This window comes from Malurus melanocephalus, unplaced genomic scaffold (genome assembly GCF_030028575.1).
Source record: "Malurus melanocephalus ecotype Western Australia unplaced genomic scaffold, MMel_1.1 scaffold_32, whole genome shotgun sequence".
Taxonomy (NCBI): Eukaryota; Metazoa; Chordata; class Aves; order Passeriformes; family Maluridae; genus Malurus; species Malurus melanocephalus.
Genome location: NW_026623264.1, coordinates 1,580,143 through 1,605,454, shown reverse-complemented (window position 1 = coordinate 1,605,454; position 25,312 = coordinate 1,580,143). Strand labels below are relative to the sequence as shown.

General features: G+C 38.2%; 1 protein-coding gene across 1 annotated transcript; it reads right to left on the bottom strand.

The window, feature by feature from the left end:
* Positions 1–14,095: 14,095 nt before the first annotated feature.
* XKR9 (XK related 9) lies at positions 14,096–24,538 on the bottom strand. The gene is made up of 3 exons (XM_057363883.1): positions 24,264–24,538; positions 15,863–16,086; positions 14,096–14,739 (listed from the first exon to the last, which is right to left on the bottom strand). Exons 1-3 carry the CDS (start codon positions 24,536–24,538, stop codon positions 14,096–14,098), a joined length of 1,143 nt encoding a protein of 380 aa, XP_057219866.1.
* Between the last annotated feature and the right edge of the window lie 774 nt (positions 24,539–25,312).

Below are 25,312 nucleotides of genomic sequence, written 5' to 3'. Positions count from 1 at the left end.
AGTAACAATAGCATGTAAATATAGTKTGCAATTCATTAACTGAGCTATTAGTCTGCATAAGAGATTATTAATGTAATTATACATTTTTTGTGTCCCTTTTTTGGCCATGGTTCATATGTCCCTTTTATGGCCATGGGTCATGTCTTCTCAGTGGGAAGCAGGAGAGGCATTTTTCATTTCTTACCCTGAATCATTAATTCCTCAAGAGTTTAAGAGCTGAACATCATTTGATACAGAGATTGTGCAACTRTTATTAATTCCTCAGCACTTCACAAATTAGTACAAATAAACTATACAGAGCAACAAACTGACAGAGTTATACAACTTCATAGGAATAATAATATCTATTAACATGAGGTTGCTACTATGAAGACACTAAAATACTGTATAAATTTTGAATGCTATATGTCATAAGGTCGTATCATAAGGTTTTTCAGCAAAATTAAGGTTCAATGACATTTTGCCACTTGTAAGAAAAGGTAATRATTGAATTAAGAGACAATCCCAATTAGAAAAAAAAAATCCTAACTTCTGGCAATGGCACAGCAGGTCTTCCAAAGGCTGCTATTGAGCAAGCTGCAAGCACATGAAAAAAACCTTCTGGATCAGTAAGTTTGTTTTAAAGAAAAACTCACAAAACAATAAATTGACCTCTGTTGTGTTTTGTTGGTACAAACTCTTCCACATCTTAAATCCCTTTTAAGGCCCCACATGAGAACACCAGAACCACTACATATTGTAATTAGAGGGGCAACGTCACCCAAATAAATAATAGTTCCTTAACATCAGGRCATGTTGAGAAATACTGATTGTGATCCTGAAGACTTGGGAGCTCTTATTTAGGGGGAAAAGGAGTAAGTTTCAGACAGAAAGGCACCAGAATTTAACTGTCTACTGTGAGCCAAGGTCATCTTAAAATTCCACATTAATCAGTGGAGACCTAGTCAATACAGTCAATGAAGGCAAAAGAGAATTTCACCTTATCCTGAGACAAATAAACCAAAGATGCATTCACTCTCCTAAAGAGAGGTGTTGAGAGCTGTTTGAGATGCTCTAGGATACTCAGGACAGAGCTAAGAGAGGTTAGTCCAACACCTACAGAAAATCTTTGCCCTTCRAGAGCAGCACATGGTAGCCAGATGAAATATCCTGGAGCATCAAAAATGTCAGACATGACTGGGCAAGGGAATTCCATCTGTACTAGACAGTGAGTTGAGGAGCTCCCTAAGGAGTTCTAAGTTTGTGAACTAGACAGCTAGTGTACACATGTACTCACTGTTAAATTTAGGTAGACACCAAAATCCCATGCATTGTGTCAATTCCACAGTTGCTAGCCAAAAGGTGGATGGCCACATACTTCTGACTGCCTCAATAAACTCATTGARAGCAAATAATATAATCTTAGGAAAAGTTATTTACCAAACACTGAACAATGAGGATCCTTAGGGAAGAAAAATACTGAAAGCATTAACTTAAGCATTTCATGTGTTTAAACTCTTGGCACGTTACTAGTCACACCGACCCAGTTTATTTATACTTCTCACGCAAAGATAAACAAACAGAAATCCCTGGGTCAAGAAGACACTGAGAGTATTCATCAATTTCCAAAAACATGTGGGATAAAAGTATTGGCAGTAAAAATCTGCTATGAAAATGTGGTCAAACAATTTGGGCATAAAGAATTTCTCTGGGAAGGACTTTGCTCTGATTCATCTGTTAGGTTGTCTTTAACTCAGAGCAGTGAGTTCTACAGTAGCACAACACTTTTCCATCAGGAGGAAAGACATATTTCATGCACACATCACTGACCCAGACCTCTGGTCAAAAGGGAGTGATATTGATGCACTGTGGAGCAGGTTTATCTGACTCTTAATCAGAAAGGCATTAGCCTGACACAAGGGTCAAAGCAGGGAGTATAAAGTGCACTGATAGAGGAGGGATGTCCATKATTTCCAGAAAAGGCTTGGAAAAAGACAGTCTGTGGAATTTCCTCTAATTATTTTTATTACCATGTTGGACTTCAAAACAGCAGCTCAGGAAAAGAAACAGTGAGGTAAAGTCTTGGCCCAACTGAAATCAATCGGAATTTTATTACTGACCACAGTAGGACAAAACTTGACCTTATTTAAGTTTAAAAGAATGCCTGCTTGTTTTGAGCATATAAATATTGTAAAATGGGCAGGGATTAGTCAGTGAGACTAAGAAAGCTCCCTCTCTGACTTCCTGYACAAACCAGAGGCTGTCAAACCAAACACGTTGCCCTAGCTGGCTCCTGCTGGATGTTTTCCTCGGCTCTGTCAGGGCCCTGGCTGCACAAATTGGCTTCTATTGCTCAGAGCAGCCTCACCTGGGACRCTCACACACCTGCTGCCCATGGCCTCAGGAGCCCATTTCAGTTTGGCTGTGGGTATTTCTGAATAGATAGATACCAGGTCTGTGTGCTAGAAATCTTTCTCTCCAACTCTATTAAAATGAAGCTCCTGCACAGGCATTAGACCTGGGCCTAGATTTTGCTCCTGACTGGTGTCACTGGCTGGACTTTGGACTGAAATCATCATTTTGTCTTGTCAGAGACAGCTGAAATGCAGCAGCAGGAGTCTGTTCATGGTCTGTTTTCTAAGGAGAGCAAGAGTATCCCTCATTGTTCTTCTGCTGCTCCATTTAATTTCTGTCTCCCTAGTAAGACACCAAGAAAGATTTAGTGATTGGAACTGAAACTCARATTGCTGTGTTCCCCATTTGGTTTATGTTTTGTCATTTTAACTGGTAGGTTGTTACTCTTGTATCCTTAATGTAGTTAATGCATGTACCCTTGATGGATGCTTATTAAAATGCGGATTTCTGAGTACACTGTTTCCTGACACTAAGCACTAAGAACATTTCAAAGATTCTGAAGAACTGGCTAMATGGCAGATCCCAGGAGTTCGTAATCAGTGCCACAGCATCTAGCTGGAGGTCTGTCCCTAGTGGTGTCCCCCAAAGTTCAATATGGGGCCCAGTATTGTTTCACTTGTCTTGGATGAAGGGGCAGATGTCTCCTCAGCAAGTTCATTGACAACACAAACTGGAAGGAGYGGCTGAAACCTCACAGGGCTGTGCAGCCCTTCAGAAGGACCTGGACAGATTGGACAGATGACTGGAGRAGAACTGCCTGAAATTCAACAAAGGCAAATGCAGGGTCCTGCACCCAGGGAATAACAACCCCCTGCACCAGCACAGGCTGGGGCTGATCTGCTGGGGAGGAAGACCTGGGGGTCCTGGTGAAAAATAAAGTGTCCATGAGCCAGCAGTGACCGTACCTTTGTGACCAAAAAGGCCAACACAGTCKTGGTGTACATTAGGAAGAGCATWCCCAGCAGCTCRAGAGAGGTGATCCTGCTCCTCTAYTCAGCCCTGRCAAGGCCACATCTGGAGTGCTGTGTCCAATTCTGGACTCCTCAGTACTAGAGGGACATGAAGCTCCTGGAGCTGCTCCAGCAGAGGGCTGCAAGGATGGCTCAGGGACAAAGAGGGTTCAGGGACTGGAGCATYTCTCTTAYGAGGAAAGGCTGCAAGGGCTGGGCTTGTTCAGCCTCAGGAAGRGACAACTGAGAGGGGACCTCATCCATGTATACAAATATCTGAATGGGGGATATCCAGGCTCTTCTTGGTGCTGCCAAGAAGTAGAGCAAGAGGCAGCGGACAGACACTGATGCACAGGAAGTTCCACCTGGACATGAGGAAGAAATTCTTCACTGTGCAGGTGACCAAGCACTTGAGCAGGTTGCCCAGAGAGGTTGTGGAGTCTCCCTCGCTGGAGACATTCAAGAAACATCTGGATGTGATCCTGTACCTTGTGTTCTAGGATGACCCTGCTTGAGCAGCAAGATTGGACCAGACAGCTCGCTGTGGTGCCTTCCAATCTTTTGCATTCTGTGATTCTGTGAGGACAAATTTCAGCAGCTTTATTACACRGAAAATTCACTACAAGTGCTAGTGCATCTCCATGTCTTGTTCTTCCACCCATTATTTGTAATGGATGTAAGAATCTTTTAGACTTGTGGTGAGGAATTGGGACCAACTTGTGAAAAAAGTGCCTATATTTAATAGCCCTCAAATAACCTATATTYTGTGGGGTTTTGTTTGTTTGTTCCCCTTCCCTCATTCCCATCCACACGTGGCTGAGTAAACTCGCACACTCTTAACATCTGCTGTATCTATGATAAGAGCTTTCATTGCATGTGTGTCTTTCTTTCTGTTCTAAAGAAAGAACATCCCTTTTATTGATGCAGGTAAATAAATAGGGAGTGTTTATTTCCTCTTCTAGTTTTGTAGACCTGTAATATACCACCTTTCAGCTCCCCCTGGTCTGAAGAATTTTGATACAAGTTGCTCTTTTCTGTGAATGTTGTGAAATAGCTTTGATCATGCTTGTCTCTCTATAGGAATCTTTTGTAATCACTCTTTTTCTGAGATGGGGAAATAGTGCATTCTGTATTTGAGGTCAGCACATTGGGAAATGGTAGAATGGCGCAGTATTGCTGCAAAAACAACCTCTTCATGAAAGTGTTGAGAAATACAATTTTCTCAGTTTGGAATTCAACTGCAGCTTTTCTAGCTCAAAGAGAGGTCAGGCCTACTTAAATTATTATCCCTTTCAACCTGTTCAACTCTTGATCTGTTAGACCAAGTCTTGGGTAATAGAGGATTGAAAGATTTCTCTAATAATCCAGAGATAATTGCTGAATAATCCTAGGATAATTATAATTCTTCAGGTAAATCCTAACCCTCAACCTGTGTTTATGTACCTAACCTTCACTGCTTAGCTGCAGATGTGCTTGAGGCCATGAGTGAAATACCTCACTAGAACTTCTCTGGTAGTTTGCAAGGTCCACTGAAGTTATTGCCTATGGGAACTGAAACAATTYAACTACAGAATCAAAACAAGAAAGCTAATAATTTTTTATCCCACACTCTAACTGACATAAGTGATACTGATGCCACTTGTTCCACATGGCAACTTTTCTAAAAAAATTTAATGTTCAAGTTTCTGCTACCTGACMTTTTTTGGGCAGACAGCACTTAATTGAACAGCCTGACTTGATAGGACAGAATGGATTGAAAACATGCCAGTACCTGGGTTGTAAATAGAGAAAAAAAAAAAGATAAAAAGAGATAAAGGATAAAAAGAGAAATTCTACTGCTGGCACTGTCACCCTCCCATCTTTATAAGCCAAGAGAAAAAGAAAACCCTGACAGTTAGAGGGGGAGTAGAAAGAGAATGGAGTCATACAAAATGTTGCTAAAAAAATATTGTATCTGAAATTGTCCCTCTGTTACATTCCTTTCTTTATTAAACACTTAGAGAATTAAATCTCAGAAATAGAGAATGCTTTCTTCATGAACCAAACTTCTGACATTATTACCATGCAAGGAAAACACCATAGCAACGCCCTGATGTCTATTTGAAAAACTACAAAGTCTTTTTTGCAATTCTGCTAAGAATGTGTTTCTAATATAAACTGTTTTCAGATGAAAATAGTGCCTAGATAAAGACAATCAGGTGCATGATTAATGATAGAACTGCTGGTTAATAGTTTATGCATGAGGGAGATTAGTTGGCAGGCAACAGACCAAGGACGTCAAGGAAGGATTAGGAAAATGAAAAGCAGCCCCCACACTTACCATTGCTCATGCAGTAAACAATTCTTCCCCTCCCAGCACAGCAATAACCATCTGTTCCCACTATATATATATATATGAATATTCTGTGTTGCTTTGTGCTATTTTTGTTGGTATCATGTTTGCCCTGTTTGTTACACCAGAAGAAGTGCAGTTAACTATATTGCCTAAAGTATGAAAGGTAAAATACTTAGAACAAAATTGCACCGACATATATAAACCAGGCTATAGGAACACAGAGTTAAGTTAAAAAGAAGAGACGTCAGTGAGTCTGGACTCCTGGACTTACTGACTGAAACCAGACCATGGGCATAGATCAGTGAAACGTTGTGGGAACATTTTGGCTGTAGCACAGAGACTTTTGTTCACTCTCAAACAGCATCACATCCACACTAAAAATCTCTTTGGGCCCAAGGGGCTCACTAAGCTTCTCTCTGGAGCACACTAATGCCTCCCTTCAGAGGGGTGTGGAGGAGGTCTGCAGGTCCTSTGCACCATGGTCAGTGTGCAGCCCCTGTGGACACCTGCAAACATGGAAGATGCTACTGTTCAACCTCACTCTATGGGAAGTTAGGGGAATAGCAATATCAGGAAGGGTCTTGTGGAAGAGCAATATGTAGGCTGAGATTTCTCATAAACCATATAAATGAGGAAGACTACATCAGGCTTTTCTATTAATATTTAGATATTKAAAGCCTTGTGAAAGCTAACACTCTTTCTGGCAATTGGGTTGCTGTTGTGTTTCCCAATTTTACCTGGAAATGCTAAGTACTGTGGCCAGCTCATGTGTCACAATGCTACTTTAAGATCTGGGGGTTTTCTTGGTGTGTTTGTTTTTTCAGGTTCTCACAGCCCAAAATTTCCAAGTAAGGAASATTGCTGAATGTTGTAACTGTAACATGACTGCATTTTGGGAATTTTCACAACAACCCATGTGCCTTCAGGTGTCCCTGCTTCTGTAGGAGGRTAGGACCATGTCAGCCTCAGCTCTTCCATGATTGTGACACAGCTGGATAAAAAGAAGAAGAATCAATAAGTGAGTAACAAAATTATGTCAGGGCCAGAAGTACAGCAATGGCATCAGCACAGGCATTGGAAGATGGAGAAATCACATAAAAACATGAAGAGGCAGGACAAGACCTAGGAAAATGAGGATGAGTCCACAGAAGGAGTAAAGTGCCTGAAATGAGAGATGAACCAACTAGCTTAGTTAGGAAAGGTGAGTGGAAAAGGCACTGAGAAAAAGATCATTAAAAAGGTATTACAGAACCTCYGGTGTAGAGAGAGGAGGGCTATCTAGCATTCCTCAATGAAAGAAGAGGCTGCAAGGCATCCTAATGTGGATGGGACATGACAAAGAAAAAAAATGTGGAAAAGTAAGCTATGTAAGTGCCTTATCAGAAGCAAGGGAACTATGCAATACTCAGATTATCTGTAGATAAACAGCAGGGGTGAGGTGCCACAGAGGAGCCACACTTTGGGGCATTTCTGTGGCTGCACAGCCAGGCTGGGCCCCTCTCCCCAGGCACAAGTGGGGGACTCATGGAGACTGAGTTGAAACAGAGCTTTATGCTGGAACAGGGCAGGGACTTCCTTTGTCTCCCACACCTCAGTCCCACCCAGGTGGTTCACAAAAACTCTGTTGCCATATTGTCCTACCCAAGCACAGACTGACTCTCACACTAAGATGCTTCTTGATSAGCAGCAGCAGCAGAGCTGACTCCTGAAAAAGCACCAGGTGGGCCTTCACAGAAAATGAAGGAGTGAGACGGACAAGGTAGAGGGAATGTCATCTCTCAAATTATTTTTTAATGGCTTGGAATATKCTATGTGCTGTCTTACCAAGCTGTGCTCTGACTGCCAGAGGATTAAGTGATGGTGAGCTGCATTTGTTGAGAGCTTGCTTCTGGAATTCAGTAGGTAGTAGGAGAATCCAGTCTTTTAAATGTGAAACAGGCTTTGGTGTTTTTTTTTTTTTCTTTTTCTTTTTCTTTTTTTTAAGCATGATGCCATATTGATTTGATCGATTTATTCCCCTGAGCAACATTCATCAGTTTTCTGAAATTAGCTATAGCAAACTCTRTCAGTAACCACAGATTCTCCCCAATCTACTGCTGAGAAAGCCCTTTTTAAAAGCTAAAATTCATATGGAGGTTTTAAATCACATAGAATTCTGGCTTGGTGTATGGCTGGCTGACACCAACACAATATTGTTGGGACTTTTTTAAGCATCAGATCATTCATTGCTTTGACAGCACCCGTCTGAAAATTTTATTGATAAATAGAAGCCGGAAGACCTATTCTTTTAATGGGATCCCACTGCTTTCTTCCCAAGTGGTTGAACTTAGTACCTTTCTCAAAGGGCAAGTATTTATTAACCAGCCAACAAGRGGCCATGTGGTTTGGTGACTGCTGAGCCTCAGAGGTCCAGCCCACTTTGGTGGGGGGAAAACAATTATTGCACATGGTAAGGCCTGCAAGTTATTAGTTTCTATTCTCCCATGCACAATCCTTCATTAGCAAAAGAACCAAAGTAAAAGAAAAAAACCCTTGTGGTTTTGTGTTTTGTTTTTCTTCCTGATTGAGGAAGGCAACACCGAGCTGCTTTAGTTATACTTCTAAATACATACATGTAAACATTATTTCTTTGGCTGGGACAACATAAGTGAGAAAAGGCTTTTCAAAGTTTCATCTCTTTCTCCAAAGAAAGGCATAAATTAGTTACTGATAGCTACAATTGTTGTCCAAGTCTGATTATATGTCAAATAACTAATTATCATTTTATATTAATTTTTTTCTACACAAYAGCCTTTTTTGTTTGAAACCACCATGTTTATTTCCTTTTATATAAATCCTCTGTTTAACAYATCACAGTAGAAATGGACATTCAACTGGAAATACAACTTTGCTTATATTAGGGGTTTTTATAATGCTGTTGATTACGATAACTGATTGCCAAAGCACACACTCATTAGCTTAAGCAATTTCTGGTAGTGTCATTTAAGAAGTTGTTTGAGGCTGCTAGGCCATGTTGTGTGACCTTGCCTGTTTTGCCCTGTGTTTATGGAACTGTGCCATTCAACTCTGCAGACTGTAAGGCCACACTCAGTTAAGACCATGTAGTCAAAATCATGATGGAGAAACCAGGGAGAACTCACCAGGAGTAAATTCCTTSCACTTTTCTTCTCAAGTGAGAAAATAGGGTCATATTAGTAATTACATGAGTAAATATGAGAAAATAGGGTCATAGCAGTAATTTGCATTGAAGCAATACCTAACACAGTGCAAGGTTGAGGTATATAACCAAGTTTTACCTACCTAAACTGCATCCTGTCGACATTCTTGCTGTAGTCAATGGGAAAGGCCACCTCCAAAGGAACATTTACCACATCCTAAATAGGCAACAGGGTAGACAGGATGGCAGTACCTTGGGTGTGACTTCTTTTCCTGTCGATTGTAGAGATCCCTAGAAACCCAACAAACAATTTGAATTAATTGTGTATGTGAGAAATTAGAGGTAAAGACAAGTGAGGGTATCAATATCACTGAGATAATTCTGCCACAGGTAAATGAATGCAGCAAAGCAGCACAAAACTATATGAGGTACTGTTTTCTGCTTTGACAAAAGCAACTGACAGGTGATTCAGACTTACTCTTTTAAATCTAAGTTTAGGAAAGGTTATAGCCCAGCAAAATACAGCCCAAAACAGCACGGAAGAGACCTGTAGTCAATCACCTTTCTGTGTCATTGTACAGTTTTCCATTTTTCAGAGTCCAGATTACAAAAATACTCTCTTCTCACTCTGCTTCTTCATCCAGTTAAAACACTATGAGAGAAACCTGGTGGCTTACAAATCTGTCAACAGCATTCAGTCTCTGTCATGCCAGTGGTGTGTAACCACACACCATAACTTCAACCAGATAAATTTCTTCACTCAGTTGAAGAATTCAATGTTCACTAATGATGCACATCATCATGTATGATGTAGCTTTTGGAAAACCCTAAATATAAGCACAGAAGAATTAAAAAAAGCTGATGATATTCTTTTGAAGTGGCTCAAACTTTTATGTGAACATCCAGACAAATTCGGTCGAATAAATACTTGCCATTGAAGAGGAGAAGTTGTTTTTAAYTCCTGAAAACAAATCTCTGAAGAAAGCCAGGCCTTAAAGGAGGCAGGAGCTGAACTTGTATATTACAGTGGAAACCAAACACCCAAAGAGGGAAGAACAGCTAAGACAGTGCTTCTGCACAGAAATATTTGAAATAGAGTGCATTGAATATGAACCATTAAAAGTCATGATGTCATAAAAGAGATGAAAATTTTATTTATGACACAAAAATAGGATTATAACCTATGGACACAAGAAATAATCCATTGGATATATTCAGCAGTAGGAATAAAGTACTGCATAACAATTTTGGACCTGAACTTCAGGGAGGGCATGGTGAAATGGAAGACTAAGCAGCAGGAAGGACTGTCAGTTAGAAGAAGAGGCAAAGTGGTTTCATGTGTTTGGGATTTACAGGAGTCTGAGAACATGATCATGGGCTTCAAATATGTAAAATTCTGCTTCACAGAAGAGGGATCCAGTCTGCTGTGCAAGGTAGGGAGGACAACAAAGGACTCAGACTGCAGAAGAGAGTCTGAACATAAGATGCTTCTGATTGACTAGACGGCACAGATCTGGGACAGATTGACTGGAACATTGTATTTTTCAGAACAGGTTTGAAAACTTCTGCCAGGAATGGCACAAGCACAGTGATCCTGCCGTGGGACAAACTACAAAATTATGTTTGAGGTCTCTTTCTGCTCTACTACAGCATAACACACTTCAAGTTAGATTGACTGAGTGGAGTTATGTGGAAGAAGTGACAGCTCCCACTCTATCTACTATCCCTTCCTCTCTGTACCTTTCTGTAAGTGTCATGCAAACATGTAGCTTTGTCATTTACTTCCTCAGAGCAGCCAGGAACTATCTAGTAACATTTAGACCTTTATTTTCAGCAATTTATCTACCACCCTTAGACCAAAATAGTTAACAGTCTCTTTTCTAGGTTTTCATTAAAAAATACCTGAATCAGAGAGACATAAGATCACTTGAGTGCTGACCAGACAAAGCATTACAGGGCTTTACTACTAAATTTCTGTTGCATTCCAGTTGCAACAGAGATATTCTTCTAAGTATTGTCACCCTGGACACCTCAACAAAGTGCCACTAATAGTAATGATAATGATAATGATAATGAGATTGTAATGTTTATGTTGAGATGAGCAAAATCACACCAGAGTTTCTGAGGCATGAACATGCACTTGAAAATCTTCCTATTTTTTCCCATTGTACTCTGTTATTTACATCTGCGTTCACTGTCAGAAACAAAAYGTATGCTAAAAATAGAGACGTGGAAAACAGAATACAGTCATAGGCAGGCCAGTGCAGTTTGTATTTTCAGGAGGTGCTAGCAGGTTACATTAATTTTGAAGCATCACTCCTTATTTCACCACGGTCTACATTTTACTAAGCTAATAAATGCAAGACTTGCATAGTGGGAACCTTCAGTGACCCGTATTTGTCCTGTGTTAGCCAAGTGGAGGTAAATGAACATTTKTTGTTGAAGGTGGACTTTGTTGAAGAGGTTAGCTGCACTCCATTCAAATATCAGTTGTACAGCCCATCTACTTTGCTATTCTTCTACTAAAATTCTGTAAAATTAAACTTAAGTGCTAATGAAATAGAGTGCAAGGGTTAGAACAGGAAAATTCTTTAGTTGGAATGAATGACAAGTGCATGTATTGCCTCAGGTTCAGACAACATATATTGTTCAACCTCTCGAAGCTCATAAATTTTTTGGAAGGATGCCCACATGGTGAAACCTGTGGGCAGAATATAGGTAAGTTTAAAGAACTCTGAGCTGTGTTCATATACAGCTTCTAGGCTGTATAATTAAAATGAGAGATGTTAGTTTTGAAACAATCTTTGATACATAAGACTCAATGATAGAAAAAAAAAAAAATGGTACTTTCATGTGTAAATATACAAAGCTTAATGTTTGGACTTGAGGCTTTTAGTCAGAAATATGTATAGCACCAGTACCAAGCGAGAGGTGGAAATCAGCACTTCGAAGGGTTAAAGTGAACTTTAGTCTTCCACCTATCACCCTCTGGTACTGTATCTTCATAAATTTTCCCCCATTTATGGAGTGCTTTTGATGGCAGGCAATTCTTTGTTGAAAGTTAAGTGCTCTTTTATATGAATAAATAAAGAAGGCTTTGGTTTGAATGAATACATTATTTTGACAAATGTTTATTGGAAACCCAATTATGGCTTCATAAATCAGTGCTATCTGTGGTACATCAGGTGAGCTCACCCATGCCATCAAATGGCACGTTGAATATTAGTGGGATAATTAAAACAATTCTGTTGGATGTTGTTCTTCTTACCCAGGTCTGACAGTAGTCAAAACAGGAAGAAATTGTTTATTAATTTTATTTAACTTATTAAAATGCTTTTAGTAAGATGTAATGGGCATACTTAACACCAAAAAAAGGGAAAAAGAAACAGTTGTTTTCAATTTGCAGTTAGATTAAAATGACAAGGTCAAACACAATGCATGAACTGAGTGGCAGCTGAATTTTAAGAGTAGTTGGGGAGCAGAAAGGATATTTATGAAATCTATTGTTTGAACTTTGCACCCAGGTGAAGTGGGGCTTTGTTTGTTTTGTCTGAAGTGGTCACTTGTGATATGAAATGTGTCTGGAGTCAATTCATGGGCTTCCTTGTCCTCCCTGCTGCAGTAATTCTGAGGTTAGAACGACTAAATGAATGAGAAGCCATTTTAATAACTGTGAAAATGAAGGGAATTAAGTGAAAATCATGAATTCAAGGTCAAGARGAATGGAAGGAATTTAAATTTTTTATTCTCATAATATGCCCCTGTAGRTAAAAATCTTCAGGGAACAAGATACCAGGAATTCCCATCTCTTGAGGCCCCCTGACTGATGACAGCAAAAAGGAGATGTATCAGTGGAAGGACACTGAAGATCTCTTTAAGATTTATGAAAAGAATCTACATGATTTCCCACAAGGATCCCTTCAGTTTTAGGATATGCCCAATTTATATCCACTAGGACTTACAAGCATAAAATAAGGATTGAAACTGAAGTAATTAGGTTTGGTATATGTTTGAATTAGGGTGATATAAATAGCCACTTAGATGTCTTTCTTACCAATTCAATTGCAGTGTAATATTCTTCTTAATGGCACAGAAGAGCGAGAGAGGAGACATAAGGAGAACAACGGAGGAAGCACAATGTTCAGCTTTTCTTCCCCAAGAGAAAATGAGCGTTAGGAGTTGGCCACAGAGATAGCAATGAAAGACTTTTATTTGGAATTTGTCAGTCCATTGAAAGGAGAAAAAAAAATCACCAAGACCAATTATTTTGTTACACCAGAAACTAACCTTCCTCCAGAGTGATTCAGGCTCCTGATTTCTGGCAGTAGGCAGAGAACCTCGAGGCCCCACAGCTGAATTGCTCATATTAGAATTTYTCAGGATCTCCTATTTCAGTGGAAACCAGCATTTAAAGTGTTACTTCTTAGAGCCAAAGGAGAGAAAAGCTTCACCAGGACAGTTCTTCATTTATATGCAAGACTTCTGTTGCCATGCATAAATCACTCAGGCTGCTATTGTAACCAAGAACAAGCTGGCATCACCCCTAAATACAGAAGATTTTGCAAAAGATTAGCAGAACCAAAACAATAAAGAAGTCATTAAAACACCTAGAAGACAGAATGCTTGAAAATATCTYCCCAAATTTCCTTGTGGCAAGACAGCGATGAGCCATAAATCAAAGCTATTCTTCTTCAGGGGATGTTTAAGGAGAAGGAAGTATGTTAACATGAAGAACTGCATCTCTTACAGTAATGGGGAGAAGCAGAAAGCTGATCACTGCCCTCAGTTATTTCAAATGCTTTCTTCTTTCCTTCCAGTCAGGRAAAAAAAAAAAAAAAAAMAAAAAAAAACCCCAGAAAAAACAAGCCTTGTTTTTAACAGACTCAACGTAAGTTAATAGAAGGTGGTTTTAATGCTAGATTACATTTAATTAACACTTAGATTTTCCTATGTTACATTTGCATTGGAAAAAAGTTARAACTGTGAATTGTGTTGGATGAATAGATTAAATTGTTTCTTTGTCAAAAGCAACTTTCACCATCACATAAATGTTCATGTTACAGAGTTTTTGTGTCATGGAAAACAAATAGTTATTCAAAGCMAACAACTCTGGTCCATTATGTACTCCTCCGTGATGATACACAAGGAACAATGACAGAAAAACAGACTGTGATGATACACAAGGAGCAATGACAGAGAAACAGACTGTCCAGGAAGAATTTTCTTTGAAGCCCAAAAAAAAGAGAAAATCTTTACCATTCATTGCATTAAGAAATTTTGAAATCTACCAGTTTTCACTCCATCTTTTTGCCCTGCCACTTCATCAACTTCATCTGAATATACCTGTGGTCTGCAATATGCAGTGGGATGAAAATGGCTATAATAAATAACAAGAAAAATAATACCTAGCAACAGACTCGAAATAGTTAAAATGCTCACAATTGTAAAGCACATTTCATTGATAATGGAAGGTTTCCAGAACATATATACAAACAAAATACCTAGAGTTAATACCGTGTGAGTAACATAATAAATAGAAATGCAAACTTTTGTTCTTCTCCCCTTTATGTTAAAAAATGAAAAAATTAGAATKATTCCAACTACAGTTCTGTACAGATACTCCATCTTCTTAGATTTGCAAAATGTTGTACGTTGTTTCAAAGTCCAAGTGAAGCCACAGATCCAAAGAAATATCAGCAGAATTACAGAAATTCTGACACTTAGTAGAGTGATCAATGAAATACTGAGTATCCAAGAGGTGATGGTCAGCAATTTATAGAAGAGATACATGAACTTGGAAGACACATGAAATTCTTCTTTGTCAGGCAGAGATTTTCGTAGTGATATCTGATAATCAACCATTGATAAGGAGATACCACAAAATGACATAACAATGGCAGCACCTAAACAAAACACAAGGAAAAATGTTAAACCAGAGAAAAAGATACATATTTTACACAATGATTTCTGAATGATGTTTTAGAACAGGTCATGCTTTCTAACACTTTCTTTATGCCAATTTTATATTCACTCTCTGCTCCGGAACAAGCCACCTTAAGGCTCACTTTAGYCCCCGACATCTAGACATTTGATGCTGTTTGGTATGCCCATGTTATCGTGCCCAGGCCCTGGTCCTTAATGGACTTGCCTAAGTGTCATGTCATATTTGCCATCTCCATACACAGGCGGCTTAGAAATTTCCAAACTATTGCAAATAGACCRCAAAAAATTGAGTTTCAGCAACTGATATTCATGAGTCTGCAATGTCTAAAATGTAGTATGCTATAACTAAGACTTGATCCTTCCTGGTCATATCTAAGATGACATTTCTCTGACCCTTTTCCATGAGTGAGTTTTGACTTCATGGACCTTGAAGACCCCTAAGACATCAGTGARGGTCTCTCCATTTGCTTAGATAAATTCCAGCCCTGAGTAAGTCAATGTCCTACCAATAATTCTGCTAGTTTTAGAGCTSGAAATAGTACAGCTGCTGTCTTGGTTCTGAGAATTGAACCAGTATCTCTTCAYCATATTTCATTCTACAGTGCTGACACATCCTTAGTTTTATTTTTGACTCCATCCCTCACCTGTAACATGGGTGATGGTTGTGATAGGTTGTTTTAATTATGTTACTGATTTCCAAATGCCTAGCTAGCAGTTTTTAAATAATCTGTAAGYGAAACCACACAAATCAAACTGCTCTGCAAATTAGATTCTAATTGTATTTAAGAGTTTATTTTCAAGTGATGCATCATTATGTTTCTATTAGATATTATTTCTTTACATATTTATAGTTTATCATATTTATATATGTATTTTTATTTTTAGAGTGAAATCTTCCTTCTCATCAGTTTAGCAGAATGAATCATCTACKAGACAGAAATTCTAATTAAATGCAGAGTAATTAAGTAATTACACAATGAAATGTATGTTTTCCGTGGTATGTTTAAAATGTTATCCAACCATATGAATTATATTTTTAGGTAAGATATTTAGCTTGCAACTTAAGGGAAAAGACAGACTTACATTGATATAAATTAATTTTGCAATGTTCCATGAGGAYGTAAATTTGAAGAAAAAGTTGTGGTGTGGTCTCAAGAAAAGTCTTGAAYAACCTGAGCATGTTAATATCAGTCACTGCATCAATAGCTTGTTTTTGAATGAAGTTGGAATGCTCTGTTTCTGATGCATCTCTGCTGCTCATTTGCTTAAATGCAGCTTGGCAGCCATATTTCAAAGCAAACCAATACCTATTAAAAAAAGGACACACTTGATTAGACAGCACTTTCAAGAAGACCAACTCAATAAAATTACATTGATTTATAACATCTTTKTCCATTTCATTTTCTGTTCATATTTATCTTTGAATGTAATCCAGCACCTTCTACTCAGGTAAAATTTGTCTGATATCTGTCTGGTGTCAATTATATCAGAGAATCATTTAAACCCAGCAATACCATGCAATAAGAAAAATAATAGAAAAGAATTACACTTGCCTGAATAAAGACTACAAGCTTTATTTAGTTGGGTTCTCATTTCTTTAAAAGTACTGCATTTTTGCAAATTCCCTTAGCATTTCTCCTGTCTCTCTTTGACATACTCATTCACTTTCTTTGTATCTTTTTCAGGATATTAGTGAACATTCACTGTGAACATCCACATCTATGTAAGTAGAATATAGATCCATACAGCCCAAATATAATACCTGATGAAYTGCAAACATAAAACAGACTTCTTTTAAAAAACCTACTACATTGCTACTTTCTATATAMTCAGGAAGACCTTTATTTCAGTAAACAGTTTTCAAGACACATGGATTCCTGGGTTGAAAGATTCTATTAACAATCTGAGTAGTTTTACATGAAGAAGCCATTTGCCTCTGCAAATGAGTGTTCCTGAATGACTTTTAGAACAGTTCTGGTTTATTTTCTATTAGGCCTAAGTTAACACTTCCATTTAAAGAGCAGAAAATGCAAAGATACATGAAATTAGTCAGTTACCAATGGTGTATCTTCTGTGTGGTAAAGAACCTATTCTCTTCAGGATATCCCTAATATTTTACTTGGAGAGAAATAAAACCCAGCTCTTATTCTCAGAATTTTTGCTTCAGGCTTGGAAATTCAAGAGGGGAAAGCACACTGAAGTTTTAATCAAAAACTCTTGATAATTAACAGAGGAACTAGCTGTTGTACATGGTAATCTTTACATCTGAGCTTGGGAAACTACAATGGTGGCTATAACTTGACGTAGGATCAGAACTCCAGATGCTGGAAATTCTAGTATTTCTGCTGCCCCTAATGGATTCACATACAGAGCCACACAGCCCTGGTGAGAGATCTGCCTCATTGCATTACTGCTTTGGAAGTGAAGAAAGAAAGGAAATACTATTTTCTGTAATGTATTAAAGGGAACAATTGCAGCTAAAGACATCCTTCCAGTGAACTGYTCTGCAGCAAACAAAGACTCTTTGGGAACTAGTAAACAAATGAAAGCAGGGAGAAGTATCCTCTATAGTATGCATGTAAATCCTGCCTTGAAGCAAAGCAATGCTTGCTCTYTCCTGCTGGTAACTTGATTTCAAGTGGTCATTAACACAGCCTGGCAGCTTGTATCCTAAGCCTTGTAACTCTGCATCACTGCAGCAGGCACAGGCATTGCTGGTAACCAGGCATGAGCTTTGCAAGGCCTCACAACTGAGGCTTGCCAAGTTTCCTCTGTTGAAAATGTTCTTGACCTGTCTGTGACTTTGTATTACTTAGTTTAGCTTGGGTTTTCTGAAGAAAAATTGATTTCTTCCAATTGACCAGGTGTCTGATTTGTTTTACCTTTTTTTTCTCATTTTTGTGTCATACAGTTATAGCTTTATATAGGTAACAGTAACAGGCAGACATGCATCGAATAAAATATTTGTTACATACATGACAATGTAGGATAGAGAAATCTAATCTTGCTATGATAGCAGAGGTCCTGAAATGTGGAGAGGTAGGATATAGTATARAAAAGCACATGCATAGGATGAAATAGGATGATAAGGGATGGCTTGAGAAAAGGGACAGGAATGAAAAAATATGTGTGCTATGATTTTAACAATATTGTTATTGATAGTAGTAGTGGAAGAAGTAGTGAAGATTTTTATGCATACAAGTATTCTTTCTTTTTCTGCAGTAAATAGATCTAGACTAATAATGATTCTTGGAATCAACTGTTAGAATTTCACTTATACTAAGTTCTTTGCTTCATAGGTATATTAATCCATGTGATTTTCCATAAACAGGATTTTGAACATAACATMCTTCAGACAGCTCTTCACTTCCAAGCCTATTTCTGTCTATTTACCTCCCAGATGTYTTCAGCTTCCATTTTGACTATAACCAGCAGGCAAGGACAGCATTAGTAGYCCTTTTTTAAGAAAACGCAATGTTATTCAGCCAATTTTTCTAGCTTTACAAAGACTACTGGAGCCTTTCTCCCTCGACAGAAAAACTAATATAGTAAATAAATTGTGACAGTTGCATCATTCATTTGGRTCTATTTTCGTGAGAAATTAGGCAGAACACCACAGGCCAACACTTGGTTGTCTCAGACAGCTGTACAAGCCTGCTAATACACAGGCTGAGAAAGGCAAGGTCCATGCCTTAGTTTGCCTCCTACTTACATTCCCAAATGCTGCATCTGAGATGACTTCAAGATTCATGCTCAAGTGAAGCTTCCTAGTTCCCTAACATGTACAGAATCATACACACCACAGACCCAATGAAACTCACACCATTGCATTTTCCATATATAGAGAACAGAGGGCAGCAGATCATTAGACACCCAGAYCTCAAAGGATCCTCTCATTCTGATATAACACTGGAGCACAGTATTCATCCGCTTACTAAGGGAGCTAGGAAAAATTCCTGGCTCCTTCAGAGGTAAAAAGTTTAACACCTTCACCATCTTTAAAAACCAAAYTCTTTGACCACAGAAGAGGCACTGTCAGGGTCTCCTCCACAGCTACATGCAAGATAGCCAGGACTGGCTGGGTTAAGTGCATGMTGAAGGATTGGTGACTTATTCCCTGGTATGTTAATGCATGTTAACTATACAGGTGAGAATTGCAACATGGAAGCAACAGTAGGAGTAGGTGTGGAGCAGCTTTGTTACTATTCAAGAGCCTCAAGGGAAGAAGAGCCTTTGCTCCTCTTCTTGCAGACATTCACAGAGGGCATCCCTGTTATTCAGGCCATCAGGTTCCATGAGCTGGCTCTAGATCCATTATTTACTCCCTAAGGAAACTCTGTTTTATTTTTATGCTTTTGTGTGTTTATCTTATTGTTCCCTGAATAATCACTCATAAGCAAAGAACAGAACTGTTTGGCAAGGCATCTATAGCTTTTTCTGTTTATAAAACAATTAGTGTTCCCAAACATTTGGTTCTTGTATCCGAGATGCAAAAACCTGGAAAGTTTGCAATGTTTTTAAGAAAAATCAGTTGGGTAGACTGATCTGATAGTCGTCTATGGACTTATTCACTAGACCCTGTGTTTGTCCAAGCAGAAAGAAGTGGAAAACAGCTGCAAAAATTTCAAGCTGCAGAGCTCACAGCTGAGATTGCAGGAGATATGCAAGGCAAGAAATATCCTAAAAAGAATATTTCAGCTGAATGGATACCTGAAATCACTTGTCATTTTTCAAAGCACATTCCTTCTGAGCATGGTATGCTAGGTTTATATTGTTATAAGATGGTGTGCTGTGTACTTGTCACTAGYTGTAATGCTTTTGGTTAGTCCATTCTGACTTTGAATACTTAAAGAATACATTCCTGTTTTCTAGTAAAGTCCAAATAATTCTACTGCTCTTTATTAAACAATGTGGCATCCTCTGAGCTCCACRTGCTTATGTCACTGTAGTTCACTGTGACAAATTTTCATATTTTAAGAGTATTCAGAGCCTACACTTTCATTCTCATTTGCCTATTTGGCATGCAATATATTGACATTTTAGGAAGGGGTCATAAACAAATTTTAGACCTAGTGTTGAACTAGGTTCCTAGCCTTGGGCAAAGTTCATACTAAAGAATGGGTCAGGTTCAAATTTTTGCCTTTATCATGCCCACAGCTCACTTAAGCCCTCTACCTGCTCTGAAACTATTATAATTACATTCCTCTGGCCTGTTTTCCTATAACATAKCTATTGCTAGAGAAGTTCTGTGCTTCAATATTTATAAACTGTAAAAAGTGTTTTTAAAAGGTACTATAACTCTAATAAAAATACATTAATTAAAGTATTGGATTAGTTATGAGTTTTATGTAGAGGTACATCCTAAATTGAATGTGAAATGGTTATGTCAGGCAAATGTAGGTTTACCATTTACTTTTTCTCCCTATAAATTCATTAAAGAGAATATGATTTTCATTATTTCATGGTATATAAGCTACTTGGAAGCCAACAGAGTTAAAAAAATCAACAATTTCTTTACAAATGGAATTGCCATAATTTCTTTACAAATGGTAAAGAATTATCAGTGTTTCTAAACATTATTCCTTTGACAGGAATGAAAAAAAAAGGTTTCTCCCTTTGTAGTGTTGCTTTGTGGAGAATACAGATGATAGGGCTCCGACTTGTTATAAACACTCATGGAAACACAGCTCCACTCTCTCTCTGTTCTTGAGATGTTTCTACATATTGGTCATCATTTCACAAGTGATCAAGTTTGATCCTGTAAAATTAGGAAGGCTTTGTCTCTGGCTGGGAATCCACAGATGTGACAGCTATTTGGTTTTGTTGTTTCACAGCTTCACAGCCTTCACATGTGACAAGCAAGCTGCCTTGCCAATGTTTCCATATCACATGCTTCCCCTCAGATTTCCACTGACTTTGCAACACAATCCCAGTATTACAATACATATCCCATCTCATCAAACTACACCAATAAATATTTGGGTGCCATTTAGAAATTCATAGAGGTAGGGTGGGAGTGGCCTGGCAATGATTCTTGTCCTAGATTCTGATCATGCAGTCACAGCTTTCAGCATTGTATAAATCCTTATCAAAGATAAATTACTCTCTGTTGCATGTTAAATTTCACCTCCYAAGCATCAAAATACTTTGATTAAATCCATGAAAATGATGCAACTAAGTCAATACTTAGGTCAGTAAATTTATATTAATAAAATATGATCAAACACTCATCACAGAATTGTTTASTTTGGAAAACATCCTTAAGATCAARTACAACCATTGCTCTAGCACTATCAAGTCCWTCACTAATCCATGTCCCTAATTGCCACATCGACATATCTTTTAAATATCTCCAGAGATGGAGACTCAACCACTTCCCCRGGCASCTCTTCCARTACTTGTCAACSCTTTCAGTGAAGAAATCTTTCCTAATATCCAATCCAAACTTTCCTGATGCAAGTTGGGTCCATTTCATCTCATCCTTTAACTTGTTACTTGAGAGAAGAAAATGACCCCCACCTCTCTGCAACCTACTTTCAGTTGCAGAGAGCAGTAAGAGTTTGAGGTGTTACAGGGTGTAGGCTGACTTCACCTCAGTGACATCTCCAAGATGGATGATCCATCATCCTGATTATTATTCAATTCCACTTTAAATTAACTCCTGCTATGASAGGGCACCTGTGAAGGTGGGGTAGTCACAGGGGAGACACACCTGCTGCACTGGGCAGGAACTTTTTTCCATTGCCCCCTAACCTTGAGTCACTGTGCTCAGCCAGGTGAAGGGTGGATARGGAATCATCCATATCATGTGTTCTACCTGCCTGTGGGGCTGTCTCAGAAAAGGCAGGGTGTGATTGCAGCACTCTGTGTCTCTGTCTCTCTGTCCCTGATACTCCTCAACCTAYTCACCTCCTCCCAGAGCTCTGTCACAGAGCACAGGAGTTCCTTTACCAGAGTGCATTTCCCATATTGGTGCTCACTGCTGCCAACTGCTACGGCTTCAGAGCAGGGCCCACCCTGCAGCCCRTCGCCCAGGTTGGCTCTGAATTTTTCTCACTGCCTTTTAGAAACATATAATGAAATAACCCCAGATTAGCAAAGCACTCACATTTACTCTGATGCCTCATGAATTTAGAATTAATCTTTGCAATTAAATGCAAAAAAAAAAAAAAAAGTCCTTTTCATCTGCTTCCATTCAAACTTGCAGGGCATTCTGAGCCTATTTCAAGTGTCATGAGGCACAACAGCAGCTGCCAGTACCACAGTGGCTGCTGCCTGTGTGACCTTCTAGTCTGACAGCAAAGGTCATGAATTGCTAATGTTTAGTCTTCCACAGGTGTGTCCTTGACTGATGCAGCACAGTGCTACAGATCAGACAGCTCCAGAATTCACATGGTGCCCTAAGGAAATGTCCTATTTTCCCACATTCCCTGTGTTGTTGTCTGAGTGTTATCTGTCATGTCAAGACTGTTTTCAATTCTASAAACATCTATGTGAGCCATTTAGATGGGTCAGATTGAATATCATTTTAGTCAGCGYAGTTAATATTTACATTTTTAACTTAATTTTGTTTCCTTGCAGAGCATATGATTTCATATGGAATATAATTGTAGGTATATGCTCTTTCCAATAAAAGAAACAAAAGCCTTATTAGCTAATAAATTCTATTCATTTCATTTTCCTCTAATTTTTATATATATATACATATGTATGCAAATATGATCTTCATATTTATTACTTAGCCTTATCAAAATGATAGCAAAACCAACCTGATTCCTGTTGTGCACTGTAGAAACATGATAAAGTTTCAATACCTAAAGGGTACAAGTTTGTAACTTACCAGCTCCAGTACCTAAAYGAAGCCTAGAAGGAATCTGAAGAGGGACTTTGTCCAAGGGCATGGAGTGATAGGACAAAGGAGAATGGCTTCAAACTGAAAGATGGTAGTTAAGGATGAGATATTAGGATGAAACTCTTTCCTGTTAGGGTGGTAATGCACAGGTTGCCCAGAGAAGCTGTGGATGCTGCATCCCTGGAAATGTTCAAGGTCATGTTGGATGGGGCTTTGAGCAGCCTGGTCAAGTGTCTCTGGWGTGCAACCTGAAAGGTGTCTCTGSCCATGGCAGTGGGGTTGGAAGGACATGATTTTTAAGGTCCCTTCCAAACCAAATCATTCTAGGAGTCTAAGTTCAAAGATGGATCAAGAYGTGTAAAAGGATATGAAAGAGTGAAGAAGGAAAGAAAGGAAGAAATGAAGGAAGACAATTTGGTAAGGTAATTTTATAATTTCAAGCATCCAAAGTTCCCTGACCAAATCCTATTTACTGGTTAGGCCCTCATTTTCCTGTGTGGTAAATGAAGAATATGGGTTTCTGCCCTAAATGACCTTGTGGAGAACCTCACCATAACAAGCGTGACCTGACTTGACAGAATCTATTTTTATTCATTTACTGCACAGATAAACCTGAGAGACTCACTGTCTAAACAAACTGCATAAATCAGTTGACTAAGAGGGAGGTCAGGAGGAAGTTGTACCTTGATACACCTAAAAAAACACATAAGAAGTATATAATAAATAATCACAAAGGTACAAGCACAGATGCCAGCTTGGTGTTATCAGCTTATACTTTACAGTATATATTAACACACTGCTGAATTGTGAGGAGTGGCTGAAAGAACTTTGTCATTTATACATAACATCTTGGAAGTTTTCCAAGCATARATAGCAGCATAGGAGAAAATAACATTTGGGCAATAAAGAACAGGCAACCAAGTTGACAACACTGTCAGAGTAAAGGACAAAATAACATTTACTAGAGTCACTCAGAGAATATKGAGCTAATTCTGAGAAAGAAGATTCAAAATTATAGAAATTCATGRTAAGAGGTATTCATTGGAAAGGGTATGAGTTCAGGTAAATCCACAAGTTTTATGGATTACTTTAGAGTTAAGGTAATTCATTAAGCAAAGATTCCTATCACCATTAAGTCAGTCCCTGTGGAAAGTACTACTGTAAATATTCTTACTAACTACTCAGCTATTAATTTCTCTCCTGAATCTTGGTGGKTTTTCTACATATGGTTAGACACTCAGGTTCAAACATTACCTCTTCAGCTGTCTCAGTTGTTCAGTGTACGTAATATCACTTTGAAAACTTGTATTTATCAGTTACAACAGCAGTACACTTCAAAGGAAGCATTTTTATTAAATATGCCCCATCAAATTGCTGATTAATCAAATAGAATTGGGTTGTAAATTATAAAAATTATTTCTTACAGGTATATGAAAGAAGAACTACATGTCCATCAAAACCTGACAAAATTTGCCACTGGCACAACCAGACAAAAATCCATTTGTTTTTATGGAGCAATAATCATTAAGGACAGAACTGTTCTTGTCCCTGAAGCCATACTAAGCACTTTTAAATAACAGTCCCAAAGCAACATGATTTCTCATTTTAAAATAAACTTTTTAATGTACTTACCTTGTAAAAATTCCACACTGAAAGAGATGAACTAGAAAAATCAGTTTCAGCTTCCAAGTATCAGTACCTTCCCAGTCGTTTTTAAACCACTCATAACTAAATATCTGAGTTATTAATGATGAAAGACCTCTAAAACACAGTATCAATAAACTCCAAGAATACTGTCCTTGACAGAAATATTTACTAGCTACCCAAAAGTCCACTCCAATATCAACTACATAAATTATCATTCCAGTAACTAAAAAAAAAAAATTCTGCATAGTAAATTTCATCATGTGTGAAACTGCCACTGTTGTCATTCTCTCCTCACTTCAYGTAAAGGARTATGAATGTTTTCCTACAATAGAGTCTTTTTCCTGTTGATACCACCTGATCATATTGCTTTATTCAAAGGAAAGTTGGGTTATGTGTTTTTATTATGGCAGGGGGGATTGTATTTTTCCACGCTTTTGATTTAAATATTAAACTAACTTCTAAACTGCACTTCTAAAATGCAATCTATTCTGGAAAAGATAAATGTAAATTGTCTTTAATTGATAGAGTTGTTCTTCATTACTGGTTCCTAAAAAGAAGAAGAAAAGGAGAAAAATCATCATTTAAAATACCATACAGCAATTCCCATAACCATTTAAACAGGCAAGTACAAAATGCAGCATGTACTGAGACACCGGTGAACAATCAGCCCAAGAGAGCTTCATTTCTGAAGCTGCAGAGGTCACCATCTCTCTCAAACCATGACTCTCCCTCAAGCAGCTCTTGACATAATTCAAARGAGCTGCAAAACACTAAGAAACAAGCAAGTTTTTTTTAGCAATTTATGGAAAAGAGATTGATTCCTTCCTAGATTTTTTTTTAATTTCTGAGCTCTTCTCCTTTACTGTGCACAGCACAAAACATTGAGAAAACTTTTGTCTTGAGTACACACCATGGTATCAGAATATGCATAATTCARCAGTTTYCATCTGTGTTACTGCATTTGTGTGCATACATCCAATGTTTTTATCATTTCTCCTTGGTTTTCCACATGCAATAAGAAAGTGCTGAATAGG